This window comes from Jaculus jaculus, chromosome 11 (genome assembly GCF_020740685.1).
Source record: "Jaculus jaculus isolate mJacJac1 chromosome 11, mJacJac1.mat.Y.cur, whole genome shotgun sequence".
Taxonomy (NCBI): Eukaryota; Metazoa; Chordata; class Mammalia; order Rodentia; family Dipodidae; genus Jaculus; species Jaculus jaculus.
Window position 1 is genome coordinate 60,278,463 of NC_059112.1, and position 13,545 is coordinate 60,292,007.

The 13,545-nt window shown below is 51.3% G+C and overlaps 1 protein-coding gene across 6 annotated transcripts in view; it reads right to left on the bottom strand.

The window, feature by feature from the left end:
- Window positions 1–13,545, bottom strand: part of Sh3tc1 (SH3 domain and tetratricopeptide repeats 1) — a 52,725-nt gene that overhangs the window by 26,281 nt on the left and 12,899 nt on the right. For 3 of the 6 annotated variants that reach the window (XM_045130429.1, XM_045130430.1, XM_045130428.1), the window contains exons 2-6: window positions 10,155–10,373; window positions 5,092–5,166; window positions 2,947–3,074; window positions 1,977–2,082; window positions 190–336 (exon numbers count right to left, since the gene is read on the bottom strand). In XM_045130429.1, the coding sequence (XP_044986364.1) occupies window positions 190–336; window positions 1,977–2,082; window positions 2,947–3,074; window positions 5,092–5,166; window positions 10,155–10,329 (631 nt within the window). In that variant the 5' untranslated portion in view covers window positions 10,330–10,373. Of the gene's footprint in view, window positions 1–189; window positions 337–1,976; window positions 2,083–2,946; window positions 3,075–5,091; window positions 5,167–6,973; window positions 7,026–10,154; window positions 10,374–13,137; window positions 13,236–13,545 lie in introns of those variants that run through there. The other 3 variants (XM_045130427.1, XM_045130431.1, XR_006632741.1) reach the window with 3 other exon arrangements.

The following is a 13,545-nucleotide window of genomic DNA, read 5'->3' on the forward strand; positions in this document are numbered from 1 at the left end:
TTTCCTGTGATTCCCCACACCTCACCTCTTTAGGGGTCAAAAACCTTCACAACCCAGTGACAGTGTCTGGGACATCTTACCCTATATAGAACCAGGCAGGCTCTCACCTGGGACCCCCCACCCTGCCCATGGCCTCCAGAGCTGTCCCCTGTCCAGCCCATGTCCCTGGGCCCTGTGTCATCTGCCCACCTTCCTGGGTGAGGAGGTTCTTGTGTGTCAGTTTCAAAGCATCCTTCTTCACATGCACCAAGACGGCCGTCTCCTCCTCCTCACTTGGTGAGAGCAGCCAGAAGCTCTGGTCCACCAGGAGGTTCTGCAAGCAGTGGTGGGTGAAACCTGCAGGACCAGATCAGTCACCAGCAAGCTCCAGGGAGAGCATGAGAGCCTGTGAGCCCTGATTCCCCTGTAGCAGGCCTGCAGAGCCCCTAATAAAAATATCCTGCCTTGAGGAGCTGTGCCTCCTCATGTCACTGTCATAGCAGAGATGGCCACCACGTCAGCCCTCCCCTCAGTGTCTGGCCCACTGCCTCAGCGTGGGCATTTGAATTCATGTCCCCAACAGACTCAGGATGTTTTATTAACACTTGTAACTTGTACCTCCAGCCACCTGGCTAGAGAAGGGGTCACTGTGGGCAGATCCTGGGGTCCAGCCCTAAGGTGTTAGTGGGGTGGATCTGAATTCCAGCCTGAGGTAAGCAGAGTGTGCTCTGCCAGGATCCTTGTTGGATTTTTTTGTTTGTTTGTTTGTTTGTTTTTGGTAGGGTCTCACTCTAGCCCAGGCTGACCTGGAATTAACTATGTAGTTTCAGGCTGGCCTTGAACTCACAGTGATCCTCCTACCTCTGCCTCCCGAGTGCTGGGATTAAAGGTGTGCACCAACATGCCCCGCTCCCTGTTGGGTCTGGTGCTTGCTTGCTTTGTGGTACTGGTCTGTGGTTGTGTCTCTCTGGGTCTGTGTAAAGGGAGGCAGTTTCTTCCACCATTGTAGAACTTCCCCTAGATTTGTAAGCCTGAAATAAATCCCATTCCTTCCATAAACTGTGTCTTGTTTGGAGGTTTGTCCCAGCAGCATGAAGCTGGCTACAACACTCAGTATCCAAGTACATAAGTCAGAGCTGACAGGGTCATGTGGCCTTATAGGCCAACAATAAGGTAAACACTGGACACAGTGAGTACCCTGGGCCTTAGCATTCCAGCCAACATCCCCTGTGTCCATTTCAATCAACTCCACGCTGACCTGAGGGATGTTTCATCCTCATGCCCTATTTAGGGGCAGACCTTTTATCAAGCACCACCTAGCCAGAAGACATACAGGCCTCACATCATTACTAAAGCCAAGGCCAATGCCAAAGGAACCTTTCACTTATGCTAATTAAACGTAGGTGGATATATGAGGAGAGGGACCACAAGGGCCACTACCTTCTGCATGGAATAGCTCCTGGCTAAAGTGTGGCAGATAGACAAGCTCACTTTTAAGGAACTGGATAAAGAGCTCAACAAGATTCCTTCACAAACTCAGGCTGGCCCCCATCCTCTCTGCCCATAGATGCTAAGAAGTAGTCTCTGAGTCTGACTGTGCATCCTCCTCAGCCCTCACAGCAAGGTGTATCCCAAAATCCCAAGGAGAGGCTGCTAGCTTCTGAATGCCTTCAAAGAGCACAGTTCAGGGAGAAGGCATTCACCCTAGTGGCCTATGTCCCTGGGTGTGCTCAGGTAGAGAGCCCAGCTCCCCTCTAAGCAGCTCAGGAAGGACCAGGCAGACACACCCTGTCATCCTGAAGGGAAGTCACATCACTTCAGCTTCCCAACCCAGTGCACCCCAAGCCCAGCACACCCCCCCCAACACACACAGCCAGATGCACACACAGTCACTGTATTTTCTTCTGAAGAGGCTGTAATGTGATATAACACCCAGGTGGCTACCAGCGTCCTGCAAGGGGATGACACCATCCATGGTGGGAAGGCGGTTGCCTTACCAAGGAGGTGATAGGTGGAGAACTTCCAGATTTCTTCAAACGTCTTAAATGTCACCATTATCTGGTCCTGGTCACTGTGGATGGACAGTAGCCTGGCTGACAGTTCCTTGAGATGGAAAACGAAAACAAAAAATACAGGAGTTGGTGATCTGCCCTAGCTCCCTCTGGCATCTAGTTGCCAGAGAAGAGGTGCTGTGCATGGAAACAGCTTGCAGCGTGGACACTGGCAGGAGCAGTGAAGGACAGATTCCTTTACAGCCCAAGCCTGCTCTTGTGCTGTGCATAGCCTGCGGTGGCTCCCCAGTGACTGTGGAAGAAGCTCCACACTGCTTCCCAGAGCTCGCGTGCCCTCCACACTCTAGTCCCTCAGCGTCTACACCTCCCCCTGGCCACTCCACCTGCCTTAATCTCTGATCACCAGCAACACCTGCCCCAGTCTGCATGATCAGCCCGGAGTGACGGGCTGCCTCCTGTGACCTCCATTAGAGTTCAGCTCTTCTCTTCTGCGTTCCAGAACTCGTGGTGATGGGGCATTACAACACCGGCTGCCTGCAGGCCACTGGAGGGGACAGCCTGTTATCTCCATCTGTTGGCTTACCCCAGGCTTCACCTGTCACCCCTCTTCCCTGGCCTGGCTCCCCAGAGGGGTCCAGTTTGTTGAGCACTTACATGTGCTGTGTTGCTCATCTAATTCTCACAGCAGCTCCCTGGGGACATCATTCTAAGTAGTCCCAGTGCGCAGCTTCACACAGGCTGAGCAATGGGCTGAGGCCAAGCCATCTGCCCCCTACGTCCATGCTGGTAAGTCCCAGCCCCTAAGGCCAGGCCCTCTGCCATGTGGAGAAGGAGCACCAGGTCCTGCCCCATTCCTCACGGTCCTTGGAGTTACCCTCCAGTTCTGTCACCTTCCTCTTCTCTCCCAGCTTTCAATGAGTCACCTCCCATTCCCCTGGAGCCGACTCACACTCACCCCAAGCACATGGGCCACCTCCCGGCTGTCATTCTCCAGCAGGCGGAGTCGGTCCCGCAGGGCCTGCTGTAGGCTGGGGTTCTGCAGTCCACTTTTCCTCCACACGGCCTGCAGGTGCAGGGTCAGATCTGGAGATGCAATGAGGGGTCAGGGAGTGTGTTTGGTCCCAGTGGAGGGTGTTTCTCCTGACCCCCATATTCCTTAGCCATCACTGTGGAGATCAAGGTCTGCTCCACACTGCCTGTAAGGCCTTAACAGTTAGTTGTACCTATCTCGTGCTCCCACCACGGCTTCCATCTGCCCCAGGTCCTCTCTCAGGCCAGGTTCTTGCTGGTTGCTACCTTGCCCAGCTCCCAGCCCTAGGAAGGTCTCCCTTCTAATCTCATGCCATACAGGGATCCTGTAGCTACCACCTCCAGTGGTTTTCTAAGGTTAGCTCTTGCCTCAGATCCAGGATTCCATAGTAGCCAGCTTGTGTGTACCAGTGCCCACCCTGTGAGAGTCAAGAAGGATGGCTATCATGAGGAAGGTAAAAGTCTAGCCAACCACAGAGCTGAAGATACTGTTGTAGTCAAATATACTTTGCTGGCCAAAAACACCTGACCAAGAGCAGCTTGTGGGAGGAGAGCATTTATTTTGGCTTAAAGGCTCGAGGGGAAGTTCCATGATGGTAGGGGAAAACGATGGCATGAGCAGAGGGTGGATATCACCTCCTGGCCAATATTAGGTAGACAACAGCAGCAGGAGACTGTGCCAAACACTGGCAAGGGGAAGCTGGCTATAACACCTGTAAGTCTGTCCCCAACAATACACTGCCTCCAGTCAGTTCAAATCTCCAAATTTCCATCAGCTGGGGACCTAGCACTCAGAACACAAGTTTATGGGGGACATCTGAATCAAACCACCCCAGGTAGGGAGAGCTTTCTCACCCCCACTGTGCATGCACTGCTCCCCAACCATCTTCAACAGATGCTGCAGTCATCAGAGCCACTCCCTGGGAAGTTTGTATTAGGAGCTGTGGTAGTTTGAATGTATGTCCCCCATAGACTCAAGTGTTTTATTAACGCTTATAACTTGGTTCTCCAGCCGCATGGCTGGAGGAGATATCAGTAGGGGTGGATCCTGGGGTCTAGACCTAAGGTGTGTTTGGGGGTGGATCTGACTTCCAGCCCAAAGGTATGAAGAGGTGTCTGAGCTCTGCCTGGGCCCCTGCTGTTTTCCTGCTCCTGGTGTTTGCTGGTTGGATTTATGAATGGGAACCAGCTTCTTCCACCATTATGGACCTTCCTGGATCTATAAGCTCAAAACAAACCCCATTCTCCCATAAACTGTGCATCCCAGCAGCACGAAGCTGTCTACAACAGGAGCCTTAGCCAAAGGCCCAAGCCACATAGTGCCAAGCACAGGCTGAGCCTGTCTTTCCAGGCCCATGGGGGAATACTCAAAGTCCAAGGCCTTCCTCAGGGCCTGAAGTAGGGCCTCAGGTCTTGGGCATCTGTACTTGGCCCACTAGCCCCTTGAGATATTAAGGTGGGAAGCCTGAATCCACAATTAGAGAACCTGGGTGTTCATGGGCTCTGAGAATGTTCCACATCTGCTGTAGAGTAGGTCTGGGCTGACCCCAAAGGCCACACAAGTTAAAGGATTGGTTCCCAGTGTAGGGTGTTGCTAGGAGGTAAGAGGTAGGGACTAAACTGAGCATGGTGGCTTGTATCTTTAATCCCAGCACTTGAGAGACTGAGACAAAAGGATTCCCACAAGTTTGGGGCCAGCCTGAACGACAGAGTAAGACCCTGTCTCAAAAATTCAAAAGAAGGAAGAAAATAGGTGGGGCCTATTCACAGTTTCCTGGGAGGCTTTTAAAGCATTGAGGGATGAGAGGGGATTGTGGTTTCCAATTTCTTCCTCTTTCTCTTATGATTCTCAACCTTGAAGTAAGCACTATGTTTCTCCATGTGCTCCACTGTGATGTGCTGCACAGACCCAAAGCAAGGGCCAACTGACAAGTACTGGGCCCTCTGAAACTGTGACTAAAGGAAACCTGCTTTCTACAAGCCTCGGGTGTTTTGATACAATAACAGAAAGCCAACTGACAACACTGTAGGATTGTCATCCATGAGCATTATACAGGGCCATAATTCTTACCTATGGGATACACAGCCATCTGGCTAGGAGGGGTCCCAGCAGCCAGCCTGGTGATGCAGATGGGAGAAGCAGCATCTGCAATGCAGCAGGGGCCTGTGGTTAGGGGACAAGCACATCTCCAAATACCTCAGGCTTAGGAGTAAGGGATTGGTACCCACTGGCTTCCTTTCCCACTGGCCACTTGGCCTGGTTCACCAAAGCCCAACAAGGAGGGAGGCTGTGGACTCCCCAGCAGGCTTCAAGAAACCAGTGCAGACTGAGCAGCTTATAGCTGCATAGGTGTGCTCTCCTGTCACTCCAGAATCTAACAGAGGGCTCAAGGTAAACCAAGATGAGGTGGGATGCTTCCTCTGCAGCGCTGGGGCAGGATCCCATTTCTGACATTCCAGCTTTAGGCCACAGCTTGGCCCAACTGTACAAGTTCAAATCTGACACTGAACCCTATCTCCAACCTCCCTCCCATGAGACCCTTGTGATGACATCTAGAGCCAGCCATATAATCCAGGTGACCTTCCACCTCACAACCCATCACTTCAACCCATCTGCAGGTCCTTTAGCCATATGAAGGGACAGTTATAGAGGTGAGATAAGGAAGTAGACATTTCTGTTCTGAAGATTGCGGATGTGGGCAACAGCCCTATTGGGGGCCAGGAAGCTGGCAGCACTACACCCAGATCTGTTGGCAGACTGTTTATTGGGCGAGGATATCAAAGCCCACAATTTGGCTTTGTGAAGAGGGCTGTGTGGGGCTTGTTTCCTGGTGAGGACCAAGTGAGACCCTAGCAGTGGGGCACAAGAGTGCACTGGGTTGGGAGTAGAGGGCAGATTCTGCTTGCCTCCTGAGCATGCCACAGCCAGGATCACAGTGCTTGGGATCCCAGTACTGGTAAATTTGTGTCTTGGCCAGGACCCCTCATCTCTCCTAGTGGTTGGGGCCAGGCATGGTGGCACACACCTTTAATCCCAGCACTTAGTAGGTAGGAAGATCAATGTGAGTTTGAGGCCAGCCTCGGGCTACAGAGTAAGTGCTAGGTCAGCCTGGGCTAGAGTGAAACCTTACCTTGAAACTTCCCCAAAATAGAAATATAAAGAGAAAGAGAAAGAGATGGTGGTTGGCTTGTACAGAAGGTGCCAAACTTCACTATGTGTGGCTTGTTGGCCCTGGGGACACCATGTCCTGCTCAGAGGTATGGCTGTGGTACAGCTTGGCCATACTGGCCTTGGGCCTGATGACCATGAATTTCACATGGCACTTGCCCATTCCCCACCCTGGGGAGTCTGGTGGCCCAGTGTGGTCAGAGCCTATGTTCAGGCCTCACTGTCTCTGGACCCTGGGACCAGGCTGGGGACTGGGCACTCAGAAGTCAAAAGATGCCCATGGGGCTGGAGAGATGGCTTTAATGGTTAAGGCATTTGCCTGCAAAGTCTATTGACCTGAGTTCATTTCTCCAATAGCCATGTGAAGTTAGATGCACAAAGTGGTGCATGCATCTGGAGTTCATTTACAGTGGCAGGATGCCCTGGTGTGTCCATTCTCTCTCTCTCTAAAATCTCTATCTACCTCTTTCTCTCTTTCTGTCTCTCAAATAAATAAATATACTTTTAAAAGGAAGCCCATGGTGCCCTGAGAGTAGGTTCTAAACTCCATCCTCCAGGGTCTACCTTTCTGAATCCAGGGTTTCTCCAGAAAAGACCATTCTAGGAGGCAGGGCAAGTGAGTACAAGAGGAGCCCAGGACATCAGTTCCCCAGAAAGGGTGGAGACATGTCACAAATCCAAATTTAGGGCCACTGACTTTATAGAACACATGATGACCATGACAGTCCTAGGACAAAACTTATGAAATTTCTCTAAAATAAGCAATCAAGTGTTTGGGGCTGACCTTTCACAGAAGAAGGCTTGTGAATGCCAAAGGAAGGTGTGAACTGAAGTTCCTGAAAAGAAAATAGATGCTGTTTCTATCCTGTGAGACTATGCAACTTATTAAAATTTTAATGTGGAGAGATTAGAATTTTGCAAGTCCAGAGCCAAATTATGTTGGGCTGTTTTTAGACCCCTTAGTAACCATTTACTATTCATCTCTGTGTCTAACTTAACTCTTGTGACTAACAGGGGATCAGTGACAAGAACGTACTCACAGACTCCCTGCTTCTACCCACCAGAGGCTAAGAACGTCATCAGGTAACATCCAAAGCCCATGCCAGGGATTCCCCTGCTTTTCTGTAAATGGCCTGATGTTTCCACCAACATACTTGAAAAGTGCCTTGGATTATGACTTTCTTTTGTTCTGCAATTGTAAAACCTTCATGAAATTGTTAATACATTGGAACACAGAATTTGGGGTGACCTAACTCTATGTTCCCAGGCGATGGTCACTCGTATTTGGCCCCAGAAGAGACTATGTTTTATCCCCTTTGGAGTGAAAGCTGTGTGTTTTGTGTCAACACAGGGATGAAGCTTTATCCCCTTGCAGCTGTCTTGACTATCATTCCTGTAGCCGAGAACTGCCCAAGGACGGCAGACCTGCTGCATTGCATTGCATTGGGACCAGGATGTTCAGTCTCCTGGGCAATGACAAGGGACAGAATAAAACTTCCCCACGGAGGAAGCTTCCAGACAGCTCCTCACACAGGGGGTAACCTCACAGTTGAGGATATGGCTCGGTAGCAAAGCACTTGCTGAGCACAGTAAGTCTTACCCAGAACCAGACAAACTGACTTCATGGGTATCAACAGTAACTAAGGGACACAAAATGCCTGCCTCAACTTGCTGATGTGAACAGGAAGACATGCCATCTGGAACTGAGCTGAGGACACTCTCAGGGTGACATGATTATGTCCCTCTCATGGAAATCTCAGGATTAAGTGGTAACAAGAGGTGGTCTCAAGACACAAGACATAGACTTGACATGGAGTAGGAAGGAGCAAGGTAGCTTTTTTCCTGATAGGTAGTTGGCTAGGGACTGACCCACAGCAATACAGATGTCACCTTGCCTTCCTTGGCAAGACTAGAACCCTCATTTTATGCAATCTCATCCAAGATGGCTGCAAGCAACAACTTCCTGCTCCTTCCACAGCAAGGGTTTCTTGTTTCTTCCCCAACATCTGGGCTTAGCGCCTGTGGATTGGCCCTTTCTGAGCCAGCCCTGTAGACCTGCCAACCAATCATGTCCATCCTTATGCACCTGACCCTGGTGATAAGGCTTCTTCTAATTGGATAGCTGATTCATGTAAATGAGCCTGAAACACATGTGTGAGTCCTCTCCTTTTTCCTGTATGGGGGGGGGGGGTCCTCTCGAGCTTGCCTCCTCTCACTTTCCTGCTTTGTTTTCCCTCCTTCTTAACTGTCCCTAAAATTAATCTCATAATTTATCCTTCTCTATAGTCTGCATTATCAATTCTTTGCCAATGTGGATAAGAAGTCAAATGAGAGCTGCTCGTGTTGGGGCTCTAATCCCATGGAGCTCTCTCCTGCATCAGTCTAGGGTCTCATGTTCTACCAAGGACACTCAAGACAGCTGGCTTGTTCCACATGAGGTCAAGGCCAGAGGGCAGTATGATCACAGCCACAGATGGCTATCACATCACTGTTATCACACTGTAGCTTTGTGAAAAAACTTACTGCATGTCTTAAATTTGCCCTCAATAATTCAGAAAAATTTAGCATGTCCAAATATTCATAGAGTGCACAATACCAAAAACACCAAGAAACCATAGCATTATCACTGAGTGGCCTTGCTACTGGCTGCCAGTTCAGCCTCCTAATACAGAAGTCTGAAGACTGAGTGGGTTGGGCCACAAGTTCATTCTGATGCCAGGTGGTAAGCAGCCTCCAGAGAGAAGCGCCTGGCCACATGGTCCCCAAATACTTTTAGTTCTAGTCACTGACTGGCTGAGGCTTCATGCATTTCTGACACTTGTGTCCCCTTCCTGGGCAAGTGGTTCTGGGACAGGCTCTGGGGATTTCCTAGCCTGTGTTTGGCTCCATGGGTCTGGGAGAGATCCAGCCCTGTCTTCCTGCCCAGGTTATTCTGGAAGAGTAGTGCTAAGGGTGGGTTCTCCAGGTACAGAGCCCTTCCTAGCCCTCCCCTCCTGGCAGGACCACTTTTCCTTGTGAGTCAGCACCTGGGAGACCATGGGCACCACCCCATCTCCACTCATGCACTAAAGAACCAAAAGGACACATCTAAATCTCTGTAGGCACCCAGCATCCACAAGGGAGGGTCTTGTCTGGCTACCTGCCTGAGACATTCATACTCCCTTCTCCTAATATGTCATTCTGTTGATCTGTTGATAATGACTGAACATCTAGTATGTGCCTAGCCCTGGACCCCAGAGACAGGACAGCTGGGCAAGCACAGGGCAAGTGAGACAACACAGAGAAGGTGTGGGAAGGGGGAGGGCCTAGTCAAGGTTCTATGTCCCCGTCCTCTCTCTCAGGGACCAAGGATGGTTGAGGAGAGGACCCTGGGGTCAATGAAGCTACCCTTCAGCTTTCCAACCGAGAAAACCAAGGTAGCAGTCAAGCAGAGGCCCGTGAACCACTGGGATCAAAACCAGGTGTTGTGGAGTACATCCATCTGGCTTTGGCTTCCCTCTGGTGCCCACCTCATCATGTAGCAAGTATGTCACTCCTCAAGCTTCAGGAAATGGGTGCCAGGCCTGACTGGACCACTGATCACTGTGAGGTCTGGGCCTTGGTTTACTTCCTGGGGAGTGAGGGGCACCCCACCCTGAATAATACAGAGGTTTATGAGGACAGGCAGAACTACAGAATCTAGTGGTTCTGGAGGCATTTCTAGAACATTCTCCAAATGAGCAGATTGGCCCTGGGCCCTCTGCCAGTGTGATTATCCTGAGATCCTTTAAACAATATAAGCAGTCAGCAGAAACATCACTGAACACAAATATTCTCCAAACGCACAAGAAATGAGAAGTGCTAAGGTGTCTGTGTCAGCTTTTCCAATGTGGAGGGGTGGCATGAGAAATCAGGGTAGACAGGTGGATGGACAAGGTGAACAAAGGTGACATGAGAATGGGACAGGCTTAAATAGCCAAACTCACCGCCTCTGACCATTGCCTGGGCTTCCTTGGATCCTGCTCGTTCCTGGCCAGTGGGCAAGCTCTGGGCCCTGCTCTGGACCTTGTCCTTGTGGCTGCAGTCTTCTGGGGACCCCACAGGACCCTGCCCCATGGTGGCTGGCTCCTCAGCAGTCACCTCTGTGGGGCTCCTCCTCATGACCCAAAGTGGCTTCAGGGCTGAAGGCTGGACATGATGCTGACCTTCCATGAGGAGAGGAAAGGTAGTTAAGAGAAGCCTCTCAGGGAGAGTTTCAGAGATGACATGATGTCACTACCAGAGTCAGGTTGAGAAGGGAGAAGACTTCTGAGACCCAGCAGTGACCTTTGCTTGTAGCAGGTGATTCAATAGGATAGCCTGGGATGCATGAGCAGGCCTCCTCCTAGGAGGTACATTCTCCCCACCACTCCCTCTTCCTCTCAGAACTTAACTTCTCAGAACAACTTGGTCAAACTCCTGGATGAGCTCAGCAGAGGTTTGTACCAATGTATACATTACAGCTACCTCATTCTACAAATCAGGGGCCTCGGGAATATATGCAGTCTCTCTTTCAGGTGCCCAGCAGGCCCCAGAGAAATGACTCAATGTCTGACCTGAGACAGTTGCTCAGACATCCTTGCAGATGACCAAATACATATAATTGGGGACAGAGAAGAGCCCAGGTCCCCATCAGAAACCCTCAGACTATGGTTTCTAGCCATACATATGACACACCTCACCCACCTGGGATGGGTGATCAACTCCAAGGGAGAGGGAGAGATGGGGAGAATGTATCTCCTGGGAGGAAGCCGGGAGAACCTAGTTTTGAGCCACTGGTCATTTATGGTTCTTCAACATCACCTTAAGCTGGCCACAGATTCCCAAGAGTTCCTGCTACTCCTAACAACATCCATCCTTCCAGAGTTGAATCAGGAGAGTTCAGTCTCTCCTGCCACAAGAGGCCAGTGTAACCAGCTCTAGAATGGCCTCTAGAGTCCCTCTACTCTGAGGCTCCTTTCAGTCAGGAGACTAAGCCCCTGGGCTCCTTGGGAGGGAAGGAGTCAGGTGGAGTACTTCTTAGGATCAAAGTGCAAGCCTGGCCTCTTTTGACCCTCCTCTTTCTTGGCAGACACTGAGACTAAGGCATTCAGCTGAAGATCCAGAGAATGCTGGCCACAGTGTGGGGTTGGTATCTACATGAGCCACCACCCACCATAAAGCCTATACCACTGCATGGTGTTGCATGGTCCCAAGAGTCTTCAATCTGTCTCCACTTGGTTCCAGGCAAGGAACTCCCCCAGCAGAGATAGATAAGGAGGTAGACAGTCTGGGCTCTGGGGTCTGGGCTGCAGGACACAGTTCTAGGACAGATGAGGAGCCTGGGTCATCAATACTTGAGAACGAGAGACATTATTGAAGCCTATACCCAGGACATAGGGGGTTGGCTCATGCTTCTGTAGGTTTGATTTTTTTTGTGTGTGTGCAGAATATGCTGATGAGGAGAGGTTAGAGCCAAGCTGGTGTCTTACTACCAAAAACATGACCTTGCTATATTCTCATCTCACATCTCATACTTCAAACATGGCCTTCCTCCTCCATCCTGCTCTTGGCCCAAGAACTGCCCAGGTTCATGGTGCTAGGCCAACCACACAGGCCTGACATTTTTGAAAGGATGGATCACAGGATATCATTGGCTTCTAAGAGCTGTGGACTCACAGGCTTGCCACCCACATCCCGTCAGGGGCTTTGGCCAGGCTACCCTATCTAGGGCCCACACAGTCTGTAGGTCCACTTTACAGACAGTGAAACTGGGGCTGAGGGTATAGCAGCTCTCACGTGCACACACCCTCATGCCAACATCTGTTGTTCCAGTACCAGGTAGACACAGAGTGACCACATGTCTGCTGCTACTTTCTGTCCACAGCCCAGTGCCAGCGCCTCTCACCTGCTGGCCAGGCCACCCTGGGTGAGGGGTCTTTCCAAGATGCTGCCTCCAGGGATGCCAGCAGGAATTCAACACTGGGCAAGAAGGGATGAGTGAGGGGTGGGAGGGGTCAACATGAGCACCCATGTGTATAGCTGGCACTCTGAGGACTGACTCATGGCATCTTCCCATCTATAGAACAAAGGCAGCAGGAGCCCCCGAGGGGAGCTTTCTGGTATTCCAGAAAACACTACTGAGCCCAGTTTGTAGCAGGTGGCCAGGACCCAGAGAATGACCAGGCCTGCTGGCACCTAGGAATCCAGGTACAAAACAGGCAGTTATGGCTGCAGGAAGCAAGCGAAAGAGGGCCACCTAGTCCTGGAGGTGGCCAGAAAGTAACTGTACAGCTAGGCAAGAAATGGAACTCATGATAAAGGGCCTTGACCCCAAGTTGCCAAGAAGACACAGAGCTTTTGGAAGCTACAGCCACACCTAGATGAAGTGGCCACAGTGAGCCTCTCATCTTCCCACCTGGGCACCCACACATCTGTCTCATATGTAACTGGATTGGCTGGTTTGTGGCTACATTCTTCTCCAGGGAGCAGGGTGGGAAGCTCGGAAGGGGGCATACATACCAAGGACTCCACAAGGACCCCGGACCCGTATAAACAGCCCACCCGTGGGCACTCACTTGCTCTCTGAAGGAAAGGAGCAAACAGCACTGGGGATACCAGGACCCCAACACTGCGGTTAAGTTCTTGACAACGGGGCTATAGGACTGTATGCCAGGCCAGACCTTGAGCCTCTGCCTCCTGTGCTCTGTCCTGAGACACCAGCTCAGCTGGTTACGCACGAGGTCCTCCTGGGCATCTTTCAAGCTTCTGCTTGGCCAGCCTGGCCCTACCCCCAGTCCGAGTCCAGTCTCAGCCTGGACTTTGCATTCCTCCCACCTCATGTGGTCAAACTGCCTCCCCAGTTCCTATGACCACAGATACCCAGGTCTCTGCCCAAGGGCTGGGCATCTGTCTTCTCATAAGGCCCCTCAACCCAGAACTTGATCCTACCTCTTGAGAGGTAAGGTCCAGGCATATGGGGCCTGTGGCTCCCACCGCTACCCTGTTTGGGTCCTGGTTCTCCTCCCTGCTGTTTCAAGAGGCAGGTCAATGTTCCACCTGTAGTCAGGTCTAATGTCTCAGCAGCCAGGCAGGCAGGTTTCTTCCCTAGCTGGCCACAGCCCAGCAGGTCTGCCTCCTTCCCTGCTCAGCCTCCCCCCAACATCAAGAAGGGGTCATAGGTCACCTGGGGGCCTGTACTCAGGGCATTTCTTGAGAAAAGGGGCTATCAGGTAGGGAACTTCCCACTTGCTGGCTGAGGGTCCAGAAGTTTCAATCACACAGCGGGAGCCCTGGGAGGAAGTGGACTATACCCTGGAACAGCTCCTCCCTGTTAACAGAGCAGCCTCCTCCATGCAC